Consider the following 25,359-nt stretch of genomic DNA (forward strand, 5'->3'; position numbering starts at 1 on the left):
ATACACACACACACACACTCCGTAAAACATACAGCCATACATTAATGAACAACATCAGACTCTTTATTCCATCCATTAGTGACCTTCATCAAAGGCACCATTGATGTAATCGGTTGTGTCTGCTTTGAAAGTTTCTATGCTATAACACTACTATCACTCCGGCTGACTCATCACTAGTCTTGTAATCAAATCATGTACAACAATATGGGCCACTTTCCCAGGCAGATTTAGCCTGGACTAAAAATCATTGTCAGTGAAGAATCTCCATTGAAATATTATTACTGAACAAAAAATATAAATGCAACATGCAACAATTTCAATGATTTTACTGAGTTGCAATTGTGTTCATTGTCCGTAGCTTATTCCTGCCCATACCATAACCCCACTGCCAACATTGACATCAGCAAACCACTCGCCATACACATGGTCTGCGGTTGTGAGGCCGGTTGGACGAACTGAAAAATTCTCTAAAATGACGTTGGTGGTGGCTTATGGTAGAGAAATTAACATAAAATTAAATGGCAACAGCTCTGGTGGACATTCCTAAAGTCAGCATGCAATCTGCACGATCCCTCAAAACTTAAGATATTTGTGGCAATTTGTTGTATGACAAAACTGCACATTTTAGAGTGGCCTTTTATTGTCCCCAGCACGAGGTGCACCTGTGTAATGATCATGCTGTTTAATCAGCTTCTTGATATGCCACACCTGTCAGGTAGGTGGATGGATTATCTTAGCAAAGGAGAAATGCTCACTGACAGGGATATAAACACATTTGTGCCCAAAATGTAAGAGAAATACGCTTTTTGTGCACATGGAAAATGTCTGGGATCTTTTATTTCAGCCATGAAACATGGGACCAACACATTACATGTTGCGTTTATATTTTTGTTCAGTGTATTTTAGTCCAGGACTAGGCAGATTATGTGTTTGGGAAACCGGCCCTATATAAATAGAGCATCTTCGTTGAACATGCTTCATAGTCTAGGACTAGGCTTAATCTGCTGTATGTCCAGGAAACCGGCCTATATTGTTTTACCCATATACATCATTCCTTAACGTTGCGTCTGCTTATACATACAGGTTTCCCAGGTGTGTGGGCTGCGTCTTTCCTCTACCCAAACTTCCTCTACTTTCCTGTTTACACCCTGCATCAATAATTCACTGTATTACTTTAGGATCCCTGCTATAACTCCCTTCTTCCCCGCTAGCTCTCGCCTCTTTCGCTGCTTTCTCAGATGAGGTGTTTTGGAGGAGGTAGAGGGGTTTTCTAGTTAATTATTTACCGACCCACCGACGTCTCTTGATTTGTTTTGGTTGTCTTGGCCTGTTGCTTTTGGTAAGAGAGGGACCCAATGAACAGTGATTTGTAATGTGTTGGATAGTCAGGCCGGTTGTCTCGCCTAAGTTATAGTACCTCCCCATTTGATCTGTGGGGGAATGCATGTGCCTTCAGCTATGTACAGTATGTGGCACTGCCATAAGTGTTGAAAATATTAACGTGGGCACCCTCAAACGTGGTAAAAATACACAAATATCAACACTGTACCAGACCATTTCCTTGGGACGCCCCCCAATTATTGTCTATGTCTAACTTGATCCCTCGACATTGTGATAGTACAGTAGCTTTATCTTTTATAATTTACCATTTCCAAAGATCCCCCATTCATTTACAAACACAATGTTAATAGTTCTCTATCACTGCATGGAAACAGAGAGTGAGAAGTGTGCCTCTACAAACTGACTCGCTAATATATGCTGCAATATTTCCCAGAATGCGCTTGAGGTCAGGGGCAGCTTCAAATCCGATTAGTGCCTGCTTGATTCAATCACTGTTGTCAGTGGTGGTCATTGGACACAAGAATACATTGACAGTGAGAGCTTTCTCACTTAGAGGTAAGTCATTGTCAATAGAAGCCATCGTGTGGAGTTGTTCAATTGTGGCTGCCTATACATTGGAAATGAAGAGCTCTTTCAATTATGGTCAGTGCTATGGTCAGTGCTGTATGAAGCCATTATATGGAGTCTGGTGTGGGTAGCATGGAGGAATCATATAGCAGTGTCAGTATGAGTCAATGAAGGTATTTTTGGCCACTTGTGAGAGTAAATGTAATTCCGGTTAATCTGTTGTGTTGTATTGTCAACACGTGTTATGGTTGAGAGCTTTCTCTCTCTCTCTCTCTCTCTCTCTCTCTCTCTCTCCTTCTCTCTCTCTCTCTCTCTCTCCCTCTCACCCACCAGTTTCCATCATTAGGGTCTCTGCTCTCTGGTTCATTCACTACATTTCCCCCCCTTCTGTCTCTGGTTTCCCCAAATCTTTAAAATAAATTGTACATTCATCCACCTGTTGCAGAAAGTGTTTATTTATTGCATATTACATTTTCAAAGTAACCACACAGCATAGGGTATACAGCATAGAGTATAGCTTTGGCAAAAGGCCAACGTCTCCGAAAGGGCAAGCTCTCAACAATGTCTGGGTGAAACTGAACAGTTTCTTCCTATACTGTCTTTGGTTTGTAATGGTGAGAATGTGATAGACTGTGTCTGCCTACATTGAGTTGGTGAGATTAATAGACATATTCTGATTGAATGGCATGAAGTATTAGTACAGGACTTTTCATATTTTCCACACTCTTTAACTTACCACCCACTTGTAGATCGCTGATGATGGCCACACACCAGCAGTACTGTAATGCTCCAGGGTGAAGGTTCACCTAGGTACAGATCTAGGATCAGCTTCCCCTCCCCCAATCCATATCCTTAACCATTAGTGGGGGAATTGCAAAACGGACCTAAGATCAGCATTAAGGGGCAACTTCATCCTACACCTACAGTAATATTGTGACATACATACCTGTGTTGGAAACAGAGTTCTCCTGCTTGCATTTCCCTTTGGTGACTGATACATCATCGATGGCGATGTCGCCTTCGTAGCCCGATCCTCGAATGGCCTGAAACACCACCTGGAGAGGGAAAGAGAAAAACAGACTTTAAAAAGAGAATAACTTGGCTTTCCATAGAAAATAAACTTCCACTTGCTACTCAGAACACGTACTCGAATGCTTTGGTTTTGTGACTTGCATTGCCAATACCACCAAAGTGTTATGCCAAGAATTACACAGACCTACAAGTATTTTACCACACTCAATCCTGTTTTTTTTTTTTTTTTTTACATTTTGTCACTTTCCAAAACCCTATCCTCACTTCCTTCTTTACAACAAAATGAAAAAGAGTGACAGAGTTCTCTCTAAGGCCATGTTATGAGGCAATTTGAAAAAATAACTAACTTCCTAAATTAAAACTAGGCCAGATATTGTGGCGTAAGCAATGGACAGTGGCTTATATCCCCTAGCCACCTGTTCGGAAAAGTTTCAGTTCGACTCGCCGTTTTTACCCAGAAGACATTGCTTTTGATTGACAGCTTAATTACTGTGGAAAGTTGTAGCCCCAAACCCCATCCCACCGAGCAAATCAAAGATAGAGCGTATTCCATTTGGAGAAAAACGGAAACAAAACCAACAAGGAGAGCACACTTAATAGCATTCAGCTCAGACTGGTGGGTAATGCATTCTTAATTATCTTAACGAGAAAACAATAAAAGGGATACTGCATATCCATGGCGAATTATTGCGGAATATTGAGTGTGTATTTGTGTGCGCGCGTGCGCTCATTGATGTTAGCGTATACACATGCTCGTGTGTGTTAGAGTGCCTTGATATTTGTGTGCGTGTCCAGTTTTACACATTCCATCGCTGTGAGTGTATGCTTATTATGGTTGCATCCCTACAGGTTGCAATTAAGGCACCACAGGATGATCCCCCCCCAGCACGTGCACTCGTCCATATTAGGTCAAAACGCCATACAGCCTCTTGACCCGCAGTTGACCAGGGACTCATCAACTACCACTCTCTCTCTCCCTCTCGCTCGCTCTCTTTCTCTCTTTCAGTAATAGAGAGCCTCTCCAATTAAACACAAAGGTGGATGGCTCATCTCTCTCGCTGCTATTCTCTAATTTAATCCCAGAATATACTTCTTTGAACGAGGGACTCCTTTGAATAAATAAAGAAAGCCTGGAGAGGTGGCTTTGACAGGGATGGAGGGTTGTGAAGGGGTGAGACTCTGATAGATGTTTGCGAGGGAGCTGTATTTGATTTGTCCGCGAGGGAGAACAAGGGCGGAGGGGTGGCTAGGCTAATTGGCTAAAGGGCCGTGGCGGGCGGACAGGTCGTGTCGGGGAAAATAGCCCATTCACAACGTCCAGTTATACTCAATGGTATTAGACTCACACTGTTATACATGCGCACGAACACACACACACACACACCTTTGTCCTTGTGTGCATATGTGTGTGTGTTTGTTTGTATGTCTAGTATGTCTTGCTATTCATTTTTATGTATGTATTCACTTACATAGCTCTTTCTAGTAAATCCCTTCATCTAATAGGCAGAGGCCAACGCTTGCCAACAGTACAAGCCTTATTTATTATAGGGCAGAGAAGCTTCACCGGGGGCTCTGAATAGACACACACACACAAACACACACATAGAAACACATGCACGCACACACGCACCCGTACACAAACACACGTGCACCAACACGCATAAACACACATGCACTATGGCCACGAGAGAGAGAGAGAGAGCAAGAGAGGTGAAACGGAGAAGATTGAGAGAGACATGAGTGTAAGAGAGAGAGAGAGGATTGAGAGGGAAGCGAAAAAGAGAGATAGAAAGAGCTGCCAAGGCCTCGTGAATTAAACAGCTATAAAGCTGAATGGGTGTGCGTGCACATATGTAGGTCTTTGAGTATGTGGTATGTGGTTGTTATTGATGTGTGTGGTTTATCTTTGTAAAGGGGGGGGGGGGGGTCTGTGTGAGATTTTGAACGCATCTGTAAGTGGGGGATGTGTGCGTGTCTGTCTAAATTACTATGCTCTCCTCACTTTGTCTTCTCTTGCTGGAGGGGATACGTTTGTAGCAGTAGAACAGGGCTAATCCCTAATGTCTGGCCCAGCTCCCTACGACACACACCCACCCACAGGCGCTCACACACAAACACAGGCTTGTGTGCATGCACATACACACACATGCACGCGCACACCTTGCACACGTGCAAACACAACAAATTTGCTGTTAAGGTAAAAAGTGTTGTGAGTGTTATATCTGAGTGGGGTTACCACCAGTGGGGTTGACATTTTCACCACATGTGTTGACTAAAATAAGTGTTATTTGAATCACAGTGGAATCAACACTGTGTGGTTTTGTTGTATTTCAGTTAACTCATGGGAGGGGCCTCATTATCATTCTTCCCAGAATGCTTTGTTGCAGGTAGATTTTTAGAATAGCTGGATTCCGATAGGAATTACTAATCACTTCACAAAAAAATACTGTAACACTACATGTGTTATAACACTAAAACATTGTAACAGCATCAACTCTAATAAAGTGTTAATTTATTAGGGACCAACACTCTAAGGGTGTTAGTTTGTGAACACTTTGAAAGTGTTAGTTTAACACTATTTAGTTGGGTCACATGTAATTTATAAGTTACACTGTTGGTGTTAGAATTCAGATCTCAAATTTGCTGATCTCAAAACATCGCCGTGCCAACTGGGTCCTGGCCGTACCACTTCCTGTGACCGGAAGTACAATGGGCGTCACGCATGCCGCTCATGAACGTGGCGTTTTGCCTCCACTTGTAACCTTTAATGTTTTGCATTGATCTGTAGCCCTACACAGAATGCGCCAGGAGGGAAAACAGACTGTAGAGAGCGTCGCTTTGAAGTGCTGTGTGCATGTGCACGTGCATCTGTTTGTGAAAGCGAGAGAGAGAGAGAGAGAGAGAGAGAGAGAGAGAGAGAGAGAGAGAGAGAGAGAGAGGGAAGAGAAGGAGTGTGTGCAAGAGAGAGTAAGCTAGTAAGTGAGAGGAAAGCGAGAGAGAGGGAGTAAACATACACAAGAGCAAGAAAGAAAGTGACATGCACAAGAGAAAGAAAGTGTTGGATTCTAGCTTGAAATAGACTTATTCATATTACCATACCAGACCTTAGTGATTAATTTACATGTATAAGCAATGTATATGTTGGGGGTCAAGGAAGGGTAAAGAAGAACTATGTGTATGGAAAGTTACTGAGTGAGAAAAGGGGAAGTGCAGAAAGTTCATATTCTGTTCAAATATGTTATTGTTGAACATGAATGTTCCTAAGGATGGAGGCAAAGGGCAACAGTCTAGTTTCAGTTCTTGGTAAGGCAGGTCAGTTGCTGAGGAACGAGGTCCATGAGGGATGTGGAACTCAACTTGAGATAAGGTCAACAGCTGAAGAGAGAAGACACTGCTGGGAGGGGGGGCACAGGGGCCCACTACGAAAACCATCTGATTACAGTCTTATCGCACACACACACACGCACGCACGCACGCACACACGCACACACACGCATTTCCACACCCATGAGGGTCCTAGACTTAGGCAGGGCCATGACAATACCAGTAAGAGGAACCTACTTTGTGTCTGCCTAACAACAGAGAACAGGTTTTTATCTTAGATATGCAAGGAGATAACTCTGTCTAGTCCGAAGGTATAAATATGTGCTTGAGTGACTTATATGTTGTGTTTGCAGCTGAAGCACCCAGTGGGTTGAATAAACTTGGTTTGAGCTTGTTCCAGTCGTCCGTTTGAGTTTTTACTCTGTTCAGAACCTAACAAAAGTGAGTGAGGCAATAGAGAGCAAGCAAGAGAGTGAAAGGAGGAGAGAAATAGAGAGAGAGGGAAAGTAAGCGGGTAAGAGAGAGTCAGAGAAGGAGAGAGAACATATTTTCTACCCAGGACAGTGCAGTCTGCAAAGCAGTGCAGCATGGGAGAAATATAGGTCACCCTGTTTTCTAATACCCCCCTAGGCACATCATCGGGCCACGGGAAGGAAGGAAGATGGCCTCTGGGTAATCGAGAGAGAGTGAGTCTTTGCAAGCACTGTTTTGTCGTCTCAACCAGGCGAGATGTTTAGACAACATTTCTCTTTGTATCTTCCTTCTTCATGTTTTTCTTTTCGATAACGGTTGTTTTATGAATTGGTTTTCTTGTTCGAAGTTGCTTTGGGGAGTAACTTGTATTTCATGTTATTTTTAGCAATAGCATTTTTGTTGAATCCACACTAACGTCACGGTTGTAGTAGACTGTTAATTGAATGTTTAGTGCCAAGCAGGTTGTGATTTGGCACTACAGCAAAAGTCCCATAATATATTTGTGCCAAGCTTGTAGCGTCATACCCAAGAAGACTTGAGGCTGTAATCCCTGCCAAAGGTGCTTCAACAATGTACTGAGTAAAGGGTCTCAATTCTTATGTAAATACCCCATAATGACATAGCAAAAACAGGTTTTATGATATATGCAAAAAAATAAATAAAAAATATCACATTTACATAAGTATTCAGACCATTTACTCAGTACTTCTAAAAACCTGTTTTCACTTTGTCATTATGGGGTATTGTGTGTAGATTGATAAGGAGCCGCAAGCTGCGCAGTGACACAAGCCTACCAGACGAGCTAAACAACTTCTATCCGCACTTCGAGGCAAGCAACACTGAAGCAATTATGCGCTGACCTACTGAGAAGTGTCTTCACTGACATTTTCAACCTGTCCCTGACCGAGTCTGTAATACCTACATGTTTCAAACAGACCACCATAGTCCCTGTGCCCAAGAACACCAAGGTAACCTGTCTAAATGACTAACGACCCGTAGCCCTCACGTCTGTAGCCATGAAGTGCTTTGAAAGGTTGGTCATGGCTCACATCAATATCATCATCCCAGAAACCCTAGACCCACTCTAATTTGCATACCGCCCCAACAGATCCACAGACGGCCCTTTCCCACCTGGACAAAAGGAACACTTACATGAGAATGCTGTTCATTGACTACAGCTGAGCGTTCAACACCACAGTGCCCTCAAAGCTCATAACTAAGCTAAGGACCCCGGGACTAAACACCTCCCTCTGCAACTGGATCCTGGACTTCCTGACGGGCCGCCCCCCAGGTGGTAAGGGTAGGCAACAACACCTCTGCCACGCTGATCCCCCTCAGGGGTGCGTGCTCAGTCCCCTTTTGTACTCCCTGTTCACCCACGACTGCGTGGTAAAGCACAACTCCAACACCATTGTTAAGTTTGCCGACGATACAACGGTGGTAGGCCTGATCACCGACAACGATGAGACAGCCTATAGGGACGAGGTCCGACACCTGGCAGCGTGGTGCCAGGACAACAACCGCTCCCTCAACGTCATCTAGACAAAGGAGATGATCGTGGACTACAGGAAAAGGAGGGCCGAGCACACCCCCATTCACATCGACAGGGCTGTAGTGGAGCAGGTCGAGAGCTTCAAGTTCGTTGGTGTCCACATCACCAACAAACTATCATGGTCCAAACACACCAAGACAGTTGTGAAGAGGGCACGACTGTCACACCCTGGCTCTGGGGACTCTATATGTTGAGCCAGGTTGTGTAGATTCATTGTGGTTTTGTTCTATGTTCACAGTCTAGAATTGTATTTCTATGTTGGCCAGAGTGGTTCCCAATCAGAGGCAACGAGTGTCAGCTGTTGCTGGTTGTCTCTGATTGGGAGCCATATTTAGACTGGCTGTGTTCCCACAGGTGTTGTGGGATCTTGTTCCTTTTGGTTTGTTCCGTGTTGGTTGTGTTTAACCTAGGACGTCACGTCATCGTTTATCGTTTATTGTTTTGTTCTTGTTATCACTAAAGATAATAAAGTATGTTCGCTCATCACGCTGCGCCTTGGTCTACTCCGTTCAACGATCGTGACAACGACAATGCTTTTTCCCCCTCAGGAGACTGAAAAGATTTGGCATGGGTCCTCAGATCCTCAAAAAGTTATACAGCTGCACCATCGAGAGCATCCTGACTGGTTGCATCACCGCCTGGTATGGCAACTGCTTGGCATCTGACCGCAAGGCGCTACAGAGAGTAGTAGGTACCGCCCAGTACATCACTGGGTCCAAGCTTCCTGCCATCCAGGACCTCTATTCCAGGTGGTGTCAGAGGAAGGCCCTAAACATTTCCAAAGACTCCAGCCACCCTAGTCATAGACTGTTCTCTCAATGCCACCGCACAGCAAGCGGTACCAGAGCGCCAAGTGTAGGTTCAAAAGGCTCATTAACAGCTTCTACCCCCAAACCATAAGACTGCTGAACAGCTAATCAAATGGCTACCCGGACTGTTTGCATTGACCACCCTTTTGTTACGCTGCTGCTCGCTGTTTATTATCCATGCATTGTCACTCTACCCCTACCTACATGTACATATTACCTCAATTACCTCGACTGACCTGTACACCCACACATTGACTCGGTACCGGAACCCCCTGTATATATAGCCTCGTTATTGTCATTTTCATGTGTTACTTTTTTATTTTTTTTGTTTATCTAGTAAATATTTTCTTAAATCTTATTTTTCTTAAAACTGCATTGTTGGTTAAGGGCATGTAAGTAAGCATTTCATGGTACCTGTATTCGGAGCATGTGACAAATACAAATGTGATTTGATTTGAAAAATGTATGAATGAGACTACCTAAACCATCTAAACTGGAACAACCATTTCAGTAATGGGTGCAAAAAGTCCAACTAACAGATTGGATTAGTTTAGAAAAATGTATGTTAATTATCTTTAAAAAAAACCTTGCACTTTTTCTCCTAGCACTGACATTACTGATAACTTCTTTTTTGAGTGCCACTCTCCCGAGTGGCACAGTGGTCTAAGGCACTGCATCGCAGTGCTAGCTGTGCCACTAGAGATCCTGGTTAGAATCCAGGCTCTGTTGTAGCCGGCCGCGACTGGGAGACCCATGGGGCGGCGCACAATTGGCCCAGCGTCGTCCAGGGTAGGGGAGGGAATGGCAGGCAGGGATGTAGCTCAGCTGGTAGAGCATGGTGTTTGCAACGCCGGGGTTGTGGGTTTGTTTCACACGGGGGGCCAGTATAAAACATAATGTATGTACTCACTAACTGTAAGTCGTTCTGGATGAGAGCGTCTGCTAAATGACTAAAATGAAAAGTGTACTATAACTGTGACATGTGGCCGTCTCACATAGCTATCTAAATCACACCTACTCATTCAAGGGTTTTTCTTTGTTTTTACTATTTTTAACATTGTAGAATAATAGTGAAGACATCAAAACTATGAAATAACACATATGGAATCATGTAGTAAAGAAAAAGGTATTAAACAAATCAAAGTATATTTTATATTTGAGAATCTTCAAATAGCCACCCTTTGCCTTGATGACAGCTTTGCACACTCTTGGCATTCTCTCAACCAGCTTCACCTGGAAAGCTTTTCCAACAGTCTTGAAGGAGTTCCCACATACAGTGGTTGCGAAAGTATTCACTCCCCTTGGCATTTTTCCTATTTTGTTGCCTTACAATCTGGAATTAAACTTGATTTTTTTGGGGGTTTGCATGCCTACCACTTTGAAGATGCAAAAATATTTTTACTGTGAAACAAACAAGAAATAACACAAAAAAACAGAAAACTTGAGTGTGCATAACTATCCCCCCCCCCAAAGTCAATACTTTGTAGAGCCACCCTTTGCAGCAATTACAGCTGCAAATCTCTTAGGGTACGTCTCTCTAAGCTTGGCACATCTAGCCACTGGGATTTTTGCACATTCTTCAAGGCAAAACTAATCCAGCTCCTTCAAGTTGGATGGGTTCTGCTGGTGTACAGCAATCTTTAAGTCTTACCACAGATTCTCAATTGGATTGAGGTCTGGGCTTTGACTAGGCCATTCCAAGACATTTAAATGTTTCCCCTTAAACCACTCGAGTGTTGCTTTAGCAGTATGCTTACGGTCATTATCCTGCTGGATGGTGAACCTCCGTCCCAGTCTCAAGTCTCTGGAAGAATGAAACCCTCAAGAATTTCCCGGTATTTAGCGCCATCCATCATTCCTTCAATTCTGACCAGAATCCCAGTCTCTGCCGATGAAAAACATCCCCACAGCATGATGCTGCCACCACCATGCTTCACTATGGTTTCTCGGGGTGATGAGAGGTGTTGGGTTTGCGCCAGACATAGCGTTTTCCTTGATGGCCAAAAAGCTCAATTTCAGTCACATCTGACCAGAGTACCTTCTTCCATATGTTTGGGGAGTCTCCCACATGACTTTTGGCGAACACCAAACATGTTTGCTTATTTTTTTCTTTAAGCAATGGTTTTTTCTGGCCACTCTTCCGTTAAGCCCAGCTCTGTGGAGTGTACGGCTTAAAGTGGTCCTATGGACAGATACTCCAATCTCCGCTGTGGAGCTTTGCAGCTCCTTCAGGGTTATCTTTCGTCTCTTTGTTGCTTCTGATTAATGCCTTCCTTGCCTGGTCCGTGAGTTTTGGTGGGCGGCCCTCTCTTGGCAGGTTTGTTGTAGTGCCATATTGTTTCCATGTTTTAATAATGGATTTAATGGTGCTCCCTGAGATGTTCAGAGTTTCTGATATTTTTTTATAACCCAACCCTGATCTGTACTTCTCCACAACTTTGTCCCTGACCTGTTTGGAGAGCTCCTTGGTCTTCATAGTGCCACTTGCTTGGTGGTGCGCCTTGCTTAGTGGTGTTACAGACTCTGGGGCTTTTCAGAACAGGTGTATATATACAGTGGGGAGAACAAGTATTTGATACACTGCCGATTTTGCAGGTTTTCCTACTTACAAAGCATGTAGAGGTCTGTAATTTTTATCATTGGTACAATTCAACTGTGAGAGACGGAATCTAAAACAAAAATCCAGAAAATCACATTGTATGATTTTTAACCCTCCCATGGCCTGGGTTAAAATGACCCGCCACTGTGTTCAACCAACTTTATTTAATTTTTTATATATATTTTATCATTTGTGAGAAGGAGGCAGTGATACTTTCTTTAAAGTCTCACTGCCTCCTTCTCACAAATGATCCCCAAAATATAAAAATTTAATAAAGTTGGTTCAACACAGTGGCGGGTCATTTTGACCCTAGGACAACGGGAGCGTTAAGTAATTAATTTGCATTTTATTGCTTGACATAAGTATTTGATCACCTACCAACCAGTAAGAATTTCGGCTCTCACATACCTGTTAGTTTATCTTTAAGAAGCCCTCCTGTTGTCCACTCATTACCTTTATTAACTGCACCTGTTTGAATTCGTTACATGTATAAAAGACACATGTCAACACACTCAATCTAACAGACTCCAACCTTTCGACAATGGCCAAGACCAGAGAGCTGTGTAAGGTCATCAGGGATACAATTGTAGACCTGCACAAGGCTGGGATGGGCTACAGGACAATAGGCAAGCAGCTTGGTGAGAAGGCAACAACTGTTGGCGCAATTATTAGAAAATGGAAGAAGTTCAAGATGACGGTCAATCACCCTCGGTCTGGGGCTCCATGCAAGATCTCACCTCGTGGGGCATCAATGATCATGAGGAAGGTCAGGGATCAGCCCAGAACTACACGGCAGGACCTGGTCAATGACCTGAAGAGAGCTGGGACCACAGTCTCAAAGAAAACCATTAGTAACACACTACGCCGTCATGGATAAAAATCCTGCAGTGCACGCAAGGTCCCCCTGCTCAAGCCAGCGCATGTCCAGGCCCATCTGAAGTTTGCCAATGACCATCTGGATGATCCAGAGGAGGAATGGGAGAAGGTCATGTGGTCTGATGAGACAAAAATAGAGCATTTTGGTCTAAACTCCACTCGCTGTGTTTGGTGTAAGAAGAAGGATGAGTACAACCCCAAGAACACCATCCCAATGTATCGCAAGATCTTGGCCAACAACCTCCCCTCAGTAAGAGCATTGAAGATGGGTCATTGCTGGGTCTTCCAGCATGACAACGACCAGAAACACACATCCAGGGCAACTAAGGAGTGGCTCCGTAAGAAGCATCTCAAGGTCCTGGAGTGGCCTAGCCAGTCTCCAGACCTGAACCCAATAGAAAATCTTTGGAGGGAGCTGAAAGTCTGTATTGCCCAGTGACAGCCCCGAAACCTGAAGGATCTGGAGAAGGTATGTATGGAGGAGTGGTCCAAAATCCCTGCTGCAGTGTGTGCAAACCTGGTCAAGACCTACAGTGGGGGAAAAAAGTATTTAGTCAGCCACCAATCGTGCAAGTTCTCCCACTTAAAAAGATGAGAGAGGCCTGTAATTTTCATCATAGGTACACGTCAACTATGACAGACAAATTGAGGGAAAAACCCCCCGAAAATCACATTGTAGGATTTTTTATGAATTTATTTGCAAATTATGGTGGAAAATAAGTATTTGGTCACCTACAAACAAGCAAGATTTCTGGCTCTCACAGACCTGTAACTTCTTTTTTAAGAGGCTCCTCTGGCCTCCACTCATTACCTGTATTAATGGCACCTGTTTGAACTTGTTATCAGTATAAAAGACACCTGTCCACAACCTCAAACAGTCACACTCCAAACTCCACTATGACCAAGACCAAAGAGCTGTCAAAGGACACCAGAAACAAAATTGTAGACCTGCACCAGGCTGGGAAAACTGAATCTGCAATAAGTAAGCAGCTTGGTTTGAAGAAATCAACTGTGGGAGCAATTATTAGGAAATGGAAGACATACAAGACCACTGATAATCTCCCTCGATCTGGGGCTCCACGCAAGATCTCACCCCGTGGGGTCAAAATGATCACAAGAACGGTGAGCAAAAATCCCAGAACCACACGGGGGGAGCTAGTGAATGACCTGCAGAGAGCTGGGACCAAAGTAACAAAGCCTACCATCAGTAACACACTACGCCGCCAGGGACTCAAATCCTGCAGTGCCAGACGTGTCCCCCTGCTTAAGCCAGTACATGTCCAGGCCCGTCTGAAGTTTGCTAGAGTGCATTTGGATGAGCCAGAAGAGGATTGGGAGAATGTCATATGGTCAGATGAAACCAAAATATAACTTTTTGGTAAAAACTCAACTCAGCATTCTTTGTCCTCCAAGCACGACGAGTTGCATCCAAAGAACACCATACCTACTGTGAAGCATGGGGGTGGAAACATCATGCTTTGGGGCTGTTTTTCTGCAAAGGGACCAGGACGACTGATCCGTGTAAAGGAAAGAATGAATGGGGCCATGTATCGTGAGATTTTGAGTGAAAACCTCCTTCCATCAGCAATGGCATTTGAAGATGAAACGTGGCTGGGTCTTTCAGCATGACAATGATCCCAAACAACACCGCCCGGGCAACGAAGGAGTGGCTTCGTAAGAAACATTTCAAGGTCCTGGAGTGGCCTAGCCAGTCTCCAGATCTCAACCCCATAGAAAATCTTTGGAGGGAGTTAAAAGTCTGTGTTGCCCAGCGACAGCCCCAAAACATCAATGCTCTAGAGGAGATCTGCATAGAGGAATGGGCCAAAATACCAGCAACAGTGTGTGAAAACCTTGTGAAAACTTACAGAAAACGTTTGACCTGTGTCATTGCCAACAAAGGGTATATAACAAAGTATTGAGAAACTTTTGTTATTGACCAAATACTTATTTTCCACCATAATTTGCAAATAAATTCATTAAAAATCCTACAATGTGATTTTCTGGATTTTTTTCCCTCATTTTGTCTGTCATAGTTGACGTGTACCTATGATGAAAATTACAGGCCTCTCTCATCTTTTTAAGTGGGAGAATTTGCACAATTGGTGGCTGACTAAATACTTTTTTTCCCCACTGTATAGGAAACGTTTGATCTCTGTAATTGCAAACAAAGGTTTCTGTACCAAATATTAAGTTCTGCTTTTCTGATGTATCAAATACTTATGTCATGCAATAAAATGCAAATGAATTACTTAAAAATCATACAATGGGATTTTCTGGATTTCGTCTCTCACAGTTGAAGTGTACCTATGATAAAAATTACAGACCTCTACATGCTTTGTAAGTAGGAAAACCTGCAAAATCGGCAGTGTATCAAATACTTGTTCTCCCCACTGTATATATACACCTGTTCTGAAAAGCCCCAGAGTCTGCAACACCACTAATATATATATATATATATATATATATATATATATATATATATATATATATATACAGTGGGGGAAAAAAGTATTTAGTCAGCCACCAATTGTGCAAGTTCTCCCACTTAAAAAGATGAGAGAGGCCTGTAATTTTCATCATAGGTAAACGTCAACTATGACAGAGAAAATGAGGAAAAAAAATCCAGATAATCACATTGTAGGATGTTTTATGAGTTTATTTGCAAATTATGGTGGAAAATAAGTATTTGGTCAATAACAAAAGTTTCTCAATACTTTGTTATATACCCTTTGTTGGCAATGACACAGGTCAAACGTTTTCTGTAAGTCTTCACAAGGTTTTCACACACTGTTGCTGGTATTTTGGCCCATTCCTCCATGCAGATCTCCTCTATAGCAGTGATGTTTTGGGGCTGTCGCTGGACAACACGGACTTTCAACTCCCTCCAAAGACTTTCTATGGGGTTGAGATCTGGAGACTGGCTAGGCCACTCAAGGACCTTGAAATGCTTCTTACGAAGCCACTCCTTCGTTGCCCGGGCGGTGTGTTAGGGATAATTGTCATGCTGAAAGACCCAGCCACGTTTCATCTTCAATGCCCTTGCTGATGGAAGGAGGTTTTCACTCAAAATCTCACGATACATGGCCCCATTCATTCTTTCCTTTACACGGATAAGTCGTCCTGGTCCCTTTGCAGAAAAACAGCCCCAAAGCATGATGTTTCCACCCCCATGCTTCACAGTAGGTATGGTGTTCTTTGGATGCAACTCAGCATTCTTTGTCCTCCAAACACGATGAGTTGAGTTTTTACCAAAAAGTTATATTTTGGTTTCATCTGACCATATGACATTCTCCCAATCCTATTCTCGATCATCCAAATGCACTCTAGCAATCTTCAGACGGGCCTGGACATGTACTGGCTTAAGCAGGGGGACACGTCTGGCACTGCAGGATTTGAGTCCCAGGCGGCATAGTGTGTTACTGATGGTAGGCTTTGTTACTTTGGTCCCAGCTCTCTGCAGGTCATTCACTAGGTCCCCTCGTGTGGTTCTGGGATTTTTGCTCACCGTTCTTGTGATCATTTTGACCCCACGGGGTGAGATCTTGCGTGGAGCCCCAAATCGAGGGAGATTATCAGTGGTCTTGTATGTCTTCCAGTTTCCTAATAATTGCTCCCACAGTTGATTTCTTCAAACCAAGCTGCTTACCTATTGCAGATTCAGTCTTCCCAGCCTGGTGCAGGTCTACAATTTTGTTTCTCGTGTCCTTTGACAGCTCTTTGGTCTTGGCCATAGTGGAGTTTGGAGTGTGACTGTTTGAGGTTGTGGACAGGTGTCTTTTATACTGATAACAAGTTCAAACAGGTGCCATTAATACAGGTAACGAGTGGAGGACAGAGGAGCCTCTTAAAGAAGAAGTTACAGGTCTGTGAGAGCCAGAAATCTTGCTTGTTTGTAGGTGACCAAATACTTATTTTCCACCATAATTTGCAAATATATTCATTAAAAATCCTACAATGTGATTTTCTGGATTTTTTTCCCTCAATTTGTCTGTCATAGTTGACGTGTACCTATGATGAAAATTACAGGCCTCTCTCATCTTTTTAAGTGGGAGAACTTGCACAATTGGTGGCTGACTAAATACTTCCCCCCCCCACTGTATATATATATATATATATATATATATATATATATATATATATATATATATATACTGATATCATGTGACAGATCATGTGACACTTAGATTGCAAACAGGTGGTCTTTATTTAACTAATTGTATTTCACCTTTATTTAACCATGTAAGCCAGTTGAGAACATGTTCTCATTTACAACTGCGACCTGGCCAAGATAAAGCAAAGCAGTGCGATAAAAACAACAACACAGAGTTACATATGGGGTAAACAAAACATAAAGTCAAAAAGTATGGAGGTAAGGCAATAAATAGGCCATAGTGCAAAATATTTACAATTAGTATTAACACTGGATTGATAGATGTGCAAGAGATGATGTGCAAATAGAGATACTGGGGTGCAAATTAGCAAAATAAATAACAATATGGGGATGAGGTAGTTGTGTGGGCTAATTTCAGATGGGCTGTGTACAGGTCCAGTGATCGGTAAGGTGCTCTGACAACTGATGCTTAAAGTTAGTGAGGGAGATAAGAGTCTCCAGCTTCAGAGATTTTTGCTGTTCGTTCCAGTCATTGGCAGCAGAGAACTGGAAGGAATGGTGGCCAAAGGAGATGTTGGCTTTGGGGATGACCAGTGAGATATACCTGCTGGAGCGCATACTACGGGTGGGTGTTGCTATGGTGACCAATGAGCTAAGATAAGGCGGATATTTGCCTAGCAGTGATTTATAGATGGCCTGGAGCAAGTGGGTTTGGCGATGAATATGTAGTGAGGACCAGCCAACAAGAGCGTACAGGTCACAGTGGTGGGTAGTATATGGGGCTTTGGTGACAAAACGGATGGCACTGTGATAGACTAAATCCAATTTGCTGAGTAGAGTGTTGGAGGCTATTTTGTAAATGACATCGCCGAAGTCAAGGATCGGTAGGATAGTCAGTTTTACGAGGGCATTTTTGGCAGCATGAGTGAAGGAGGCTTTGTTGTGAAATAGGAAGCTGATTCTAGATTTCACTTTGGATTTGAGTTGCTTAATGTGCGTCTGGGGCAGCAGGTAGCTTAGTGGGTAAGAGCGTTGTGCCAGTAACCTCAAGAGGAGAGGAAGGCGATGGAAACTTACATCGCCGAGTCTCTGAGACAGGGATACATACGGGCCTCCACTTCAACCGCTTCCTCAAGCTTCTTTTTTGTGAAGAAAAAAGATGGAGGTTTGCGCCCGTGTATTGATTACCGCGGTCTCAATCAGATTACGGTGAAGTACAGTTATCCACTTCCTCTGATTGCGACTATGACGGAGTCATTACACGGTGCTCAGTTCTTCACAAAATTGGATCTCAGGAGCGCATATAACTTGGTGCGCATTAGAGAGGGCGATGAATGGAAGACAGCATTTAGCACGACCTCCGGTCATTACGAGTATCTCGTCATGCCATATGGGTTAATGAATGCTCCCTCAGTCTTCCAATCCTTTGTAGATGAGATTTTCCGGGACATGCAGGGGCAGGGAGTAGTCGTGTACATAGACGATATTCTGGTGTACAGTTCTACCCGAGCTGAGCATGTAGCCCTGGTGCGCCGAGTATTGAGGAGGCTGTTGGAGCATGACCTATATGTCAAGGCAGAGAAATGTCTGTTCTTTGAGGAGTCGGTCTCCTTTTTGGGTTATCAGTTGTCTGCGTCAGGGGTGAAGATGGAGGTTGACCGGGTGTCAGCTGTGCGTAATTGGCAAACCCCAACCACTGTGAAAGAGGTGCAACAGTTCTTGGGTTTTGCGAATTACTACCGGAGGTTTATCCGGGGTTTTGGACAGGCGGCAGCTCCCATAACGTCCCTGTTGAAGGGGGGTCCGGTGCGCTTGCGGTGGTCAGCTGAGGCGGACAGGGCTTTTGGGAGACTGAAGGACCTGTTTACCTCGGCCCCGGTGCTGGCGCATCCGGATCCCGCTTTACCATTCCAGGTAGAGGTAGACGCGTCTGAAGCCGGTATCAGGGCCGTTCTCTCACAACGGTCTGGCACACCACCTAAACTCCGCCCCTGTGCTTTTTATTCTAAGAAGCTCAGTCCGGCGGAGCGGAATTATGACGTAGGGGACAGGGAGCTGTTAGCCGTGGTACAAGCCCTAAAGGTGTGGAGGCATTGGCTTGAGGGGGCTCAACACCCTTTCCTCATTTTGACCGACCACCGTAACCTGGAATACATCCGGGCAGCTAGGAGACTGAATCCTCGCCAGGCTCGCTGGACTATGTTTCTAGCCCGGTTTGTATTTAAAATCACTTACATCCCTGGGTCCCAGAACGGGAAGGCAGATGCCCTGTCTCGGCGGTATGACACGGAGTAGAGGTCCGTTGAGCCCACTCCCATACTACCAAAGTCTTGTCTGGTGGCACCGGTGGTATGGGAGGTCGATGCAGAGATCGAGCGGGCGTTATGCACCGACCCAAGTCCTCCACAGTGTCCAGTGGGTCGGACGTACGTTCCGCTCGAGGTACGCGATCGCCTCATTTATTGGGCTCATACGTCCCCCTCCTCTGGACATCCAGGTATCGGCCGGACAGTTCACTGCCTTAGCACTAAGTACTGGTGGCCAACGTTAGCCAGGGATGTGAGGGTTTATGTCTCCTCCTGTTCGGTGTGTGCCCAGTGTAAGGCGCCCAGACATTTGCCCAGGGGTAAGCTACAACCCCTGCCCGTTCCGCAACGACCCTGGTCCCACCTCTCGGTGGACTTTGTTACAGACCTTCCCCCCTCACAGGGGAATACTACCATCCTGGTCGTTGTGGATCGGTTCTCGAAGGCCTGTCGTCTCCTTCCCATGCCGGGTCTCCCTACTGCCCTACAGACCGCTGAGGCTCTGTTTACCCATGTCTTCCGGCATTACGGGGTACCCGAGGATATAGTGTCTGATCGAGGCCCCCAGTTCACCTCCAGAGTGTGGAGAGCCTTTATGGAACGGTTGGGGGTTTCGGTGAGCCTTACCTCGGGTTACCACCCGGAGAGTAATGGGCAGGTTGAACGTGTCAACCAGGATGTGGGTAGGTTTCTGAGGTCATATTGCCAGGGCCGGCCGGAGGAGTGGGCGAGATATGTTCCCTGGGCCGAAATGGCACAAAACTCTCTCCGCCACCCCTTTCCAGTGTGTGTTAGGGTACCAGCCGGTTCTGGCACCTTGGCATGAGAGCCAGATCGAGGCCCCTGCGGTGGATGAGTGGGTGCGGCGCTCGGAGGAGACGTGGAACGCTGCCCACGTTCATCTGCAGCGGGCCATCCGTCGACATAAGACGAGCGCCGATCTCCACCGCAGTGAGGGGCCTGTGTACGCACCTGGAGATCGAATCTGGCTCTCGACCAGAAACCTGCCCCTCCGCCTGCCCTGCCGGAAGCTGGGTCGGCGGTTTGTGGGGCCGTTCAAAGTCCTGAGGAGGTTGAACGAGGTGTGTTACAGGTTAGAACTGCCCATTGATTACAAGAATATTAACCCCTCGTTCCATGTGTCTCTCCTCAGGCCGGTGGTAGCTGGTCCACTCCAGGACTATGAGATAGAAGAGACTCCTCCGCCCCCGTTGGACATCGAGGGGGCTCCGGCGTACACCGTTAGGTCCATCCTTGATTCGAGACGCCGGATGGGGGGTCTCCAATATCTCGTGGAGTGGGAGGGGTACGGCCCGGAGGAGCGGTGCTGGGTGCCGAGGAGGGACATATTAGACCTGTCTCTTCTGACCGAGTTCCATCGGGGTCATCCTACGCGCCCTGCTCCGCGTCTTCCTGGTCGTCCCCGAGGCCGGGGTCGGCGCACGGCTGGAGCCGCGCGTCAAGGGGGGGGGTACTGTCACGGTTTTGGCCGAGGCTGCTCCTCCTCCTTGTTCGGGCAGGCTTCGGCGGTCGTCGTCCCCGGAGTACTAGCTACCACCGTTCGATGTTTCATGTTTGTTTGGTTTTGTCTGTTTGTACACCTGTCCCTTGTTAGTGTTTGATTTTGTTTCCTATTTAGTTATCGTGTGTTGGGTCAGGTGTTATGTGTGATTGTTATGTCAGCTGTTAGCTGTTGGTGGGTTTTCCTCTCATGTTGTTTGTTTTTTGAGAGTCCGCACTCCGTGCGCGTTTCTACTATTTTACGCACTGTTGTGTGTGTGCGTAATTGTTCATGCCTCCCGGTTGGGTTGGCCAGTTACCTGTTTGGAGTTATATTTTTGGATCACTAAAGTCTGTTGACGAACGCCCTTGTTCCTGCGCTTGATTTCTCGCACCACATCCACACTCAGCATTCTTGACAGCATGCTTATTTAAGATTGAGAGGAAAGCACTTTTAAAGAACAACCAGGCATCCTCTACTGACGGAATGAGACCAATATCCATCCAGGATACCTGGGCCAGGTCAATTAGGGAGGCCTGCTCGCTAAAGTGTTTTAGGGAGCGTTTGACAGTGATGAGGGGTGGTCATTTGACCGCGGACCCGTTACGGACGCAGACAATAAGGCAGTGATCGCTGAGATCCTGGTTGAAGACAGCGGAGGTGTATTTAGAGGGTAAGTTAGTCAGGATGACATCAATGAGGGTGCCCATGTTTACGGATTTAGGGTTGTACCTGGTAGGTTCCTTGATAATTTGTGTGAGATTGAGGGCATCTAGTTTGTATTGTAGGATGGCCGTGGTGTTAATCATATCCCAGTTTAGGTTTAAGCAGTACAAACTCTGAGGATAGATGGGGGGCAATCAATTCACATATGGTCTCCAGGGCACAGCTGGGGGCTGAGGGGGGTCTGTAGCAAGCGGCAACAGTGAGATATGTGACTTCGGAAGGTAATTGGTTGCACCAGATCTTATTTAGGGGCTTCATAGCAAAGGGGGTGAATACATATGCACGCACCACTTTTCCGTTATTTATTTTTTAGTATTTTTTTAAACAAGTTATTTTTTAAATTTCACTTCACCAATTTTGACTATTTTGTGTATGTCCATTACATGAAATCCAAATAAAAATACATTTAAATTACAGGACGTAATGCAACAAAATAGGAAAAATGCCAAGGGGGATGAATACTTTTGCAAGGCACTGTACACACATACATACACATTCATATATACATACACACATATAGTGAGGGAAAAAAGTATTTGATCCGCTGCTGATTTTGTACGTTTGCCCACTGACAAAGACATGATCAGTTTATAATTTTAATGGTAGGTTTATTTGAACAGTGAGAGACAGAATAACAACAAAAAAATCCAGACAAATGTATGTCAAAAATGTTATAAATTGATTTGAATTTTAATGAGGGAAATAAGTATTTGACCCCTCTGCAAAACATTACTTAGTACTTGGTGGCAAAACCCTTGTTGGCAATCACAAAGGTCAGACGTTTCTTGTAGTTGGCCACCAGGTTTGCACACATCTCAGGAGGGATTTTGTCCCACTCCTTTTTGCAGATCTTCTCCAAGTCATTAAGGTTTTGAGGCTGACGTTTGGCAACTCGAACCTTCAGCTCCCTCCACAGATTTTCTATGGGATTAAGGTATGGATACTGGCTAGGCCACTCCAGGACCTTAATGTGCTTCTTCTTGAGCCACTCCTTTGTTGCCTTGGCCGTGTGTTTTGGGTCATTGTCATGCTGGAATACCCATCCACGACCAGGGAAGGAGGTTCTCACCCAAGATTTGACGGTACATGGCCCCATCCATCGTCCCTTTGATGCAGTAAAGTTGTCCTGTCCCCTTAGCAGAAAAACACCCCCAAACATAATGTTTCCGCCTCCATGTTTGACTGTGGGGATGGTATTCTTGGAGTCATAGGCAGCATTCCTCCTCCTCCAAAAATGGCGAGTTGAGTTGATGCCAAAGAGCTCGATTTTGGTGTCATCTGACCACAACACTTTCACCCAGTTCTCCTCTGAATCATTCAGATGTTCATTGGCAAACTTCAGACGGGCATGTATATGTGCTTTCTTGAGCAGGGGGACATTGCGGGCGCTGCAGGATTTCAGTCCTTCACGGCGTAGTGTGTTACCAATTGTTTTCTTGGTGACTATGGTCCCAGCTGCCTTGAGATCATTGACAATATCCTCCCGTGTAGTTCTGGGCTGATTCCTCACCGTTCTCATGATCATTGCAACTCCACGAGGTGACATCTTGCATGGAGCCCCAGGCCGAGGGAGATTGACAGTTATTTTATGTTTCTTCCATTTGTGAATAATCACACCAACTGTTGTCACCTTCTCACCAAGCTGCTTGGCGATGGACTTGTAGTCCATTCCAGCCTTGTGTAGGTCTATAATCTTGTCCCTGACATCATTGGAGAGCTCTTTGGTCTTGGCCATGGTGGAGAGTTTGGAATCTGATTGATTGATTGCTTCTGTGGACAGGTGTCTTTTATACAGGTAACAAGCTGAGATTAGGAGCACTCCCTTTAAGAGTTTGCTCCTAATCTCAGCTCGTTACCTGTATAAAAGACACTTGGGGGCCAGAAATCTTTCTGATTGAGAGGGGGTCAAATACTTATTTCCCTCATTAAAATGCTAATCAATTTACAACATTTTTGACATGCGTTTTTTTCTGGATTTGGTTGTTGTTATTCTGTCTCTCACTGTTCAAATAAACCTACCATTAAAATTATAGACTGATCATGTCTTTGTCAGTGGGGAAAACGTACAAAATCAGCAGGCGATCAAATAATTTTTTCCCTCACTGTATAGTGCCTTGCAAATGTATTCATCCCCCTTGGCGTTTTTCCTATTTTGTTGCATTAGCTATATGTAAAAAAAACAAAAAAACATTAAAAACACCAAAATTCAAGTGTGCAATCAATTTTATTTGTGTATGCCTTTGTTACAACTATTAAACAGAAAGCATATGTGTTGGAAAGCGGTAACAGCTTCTTTTTTACAACGACAACATAAAAAAAAAAAAAAAAAAAACACCGAGACGGGGCAGCAGGTAGCCTACCAATTAAGAGCGTTGGGCCAGTAACCGAAAGATCGCTGGTTTGAATCCCAGTTTGAATCTAAGTGAAAAATCTGTTGATGTGCCCTTGAGCAAGGTCACTTAACCCTAATTGTTCTGGATGAGAGCGTATGCTAAATTACTTAAATGTAAGATACATGGTCAGCAAGATGCATGTCAAATGATGAAAACATCAAAAAATATATCAAAAAGTAAGAAGCACCAGACAAAATCTCACTACTTTATTTTCTCTCCAACAGACAGGCCGATACACAGGCAGACAAACAGACAGATAGGCAGGCAGAAAGACAAATAGACAGACACGGAGACAGAGAGACAGGCAGGCAGGCAGGCAGGCAGGCAGGCAGGCAGGCAGGCAGGCAGGCAGGCAGGCATATAAACTCACAGACAGACAGACATATCCACAAACAGACAGACAGGAAGGCAGACAGACAGTTTCAAGTCAATCCCAAAAATGTTTCCAATATCCTCATCAGAATTAATTCAAAAATCTTAACAAGGCTCTTACTTTCTAGAACTGCAAGACCATTGTGTCCAATGGAGGTCAAAAATGCATTTGGGTAGATTGACTTCAAATTTCATATGCCGTGTTCCCCGGTCACAAAAATGTAAAATGTAACCTCCAATTAAGTCACTTCCTGTAATCGCAGGAAGCTGAAATTCAACTGAGTACAGGCTTAACTGAATAACAACAGAGACAGAATACATGACATTTTATTGAATAGTTTGAGGTAGGCCTCATCTCCAGATGCTGATGACAGGTTGCCCTATGCTGGGCAGCTGGCATTGAAGGACCAGCCGCAACCCTAACCCTAGCTTCATATCAACTCCCAGCTCAGCCCTAACTCTAACCCTGACCCTAACCCTAACACACGCTTCATCTCCACATCTCGGCTCAACCCTAACCCTAGCCATAACTCTAACACTAACTTCTTGTCCACATACTGGCTCAACCCTAACTCCAAGGGCTGAGCCAAGATGTGGAGTGTTAGGGTTATGGCTAGGGTCTGTTTGTCTGTGAGTGGATATATCTGTGTGTCTGAGTCTTTCACCAATTTACACATTGCAGCTCTATCACCAACTTTTTTGCCTTGAATGCGATTTATTGACTTATGCACCAATATCCTTGATGTACTGTATATCTATGCGTCAATATCCTGTCTATGGAGGTGGGAGAGTGGAGAGAGAGGTGGAGGTGGGAGAGAGAGGAGGGAGAGAGAGAGGAGGGAGATAAATATATTAGAGGGAGGGAGGAAAGAAGGAGGGAGAAAGAACGGAGGAGGGAGGAAGGAGAGAGGGAAAGTGAGAGGGAGAGGGTGAAGGAGGGAGGGGGGAAGAGAGATAGAGAGAAGGGAGAAAGATATAGAAGAGAGAGAGGGAGGGAGGGAGAGACAGGGAGGAGGGTGTCATGTCTGTGATGCCTTTCTCAATGTGTCCATATTGTTTTGCTTTCCCCATTGAATGCAATGTATTCACTTAGGCATCAACCCTGTAAAACTCATATTTTCCTATTGACGTAAGCTTCAACACTGTGACACTCATCTTTTCCCATTGACTGCAATTCATTGACATAAGATTCAATTGGTTAACGCTTATATTTTCCCATTGACTGCTATGTATTGACATAAGCATCAACCCTGTGACACTCATTTTTTCCCATTGACTGAAATGTACTGAGAAACACTTAAACCCTGTGACACACATTGTATTTATTATTGATCCCCATTACTCTTCCTGGAGTCCAGCAACATAAGACATTT

The 25,359-nt window shown here is 44.7% G+C and overlaps 1 protein-coding gene across 1 annotated transcript in view; it reads right to left on the minus strand.

Moving 5' to 3' along the window:
* LOC311103082 (MAM domain-containing glycosylphosphatidylinositol anchor protein 1-like) overlaps positions 1-25,359 on the minus strand; it is a gene marked incomplete at its 3' end in the record, with an annotated part of 494,094 nt that overhangs the window by 13,016 nt on the left and 455,719 nt on the right. The window contains exon 17 of the mRNA XM_084144616.1: positions 2,855-2,963. Coding sequence (XP_084000742.1) covers positions 2,855-2,963 — 109 coding nt within the window. The remainder of the gene's footprint in view (positions 1-2,854; positions 2,964-25,359) is intronic.

Source organism: Coregonus lavaretus (genome assembly GCF_964263955.1).
Source record: "Coregonus lavaretus genome assembly, chromosome: 27".
NCBI classification, from domain to species: domain Eukaryota; kingdom Metazoa; phylum Chordata; class Actinopteri; order Salmoniformes; family Salmonidae; genus Coregonus; species Coregonus lavaretus.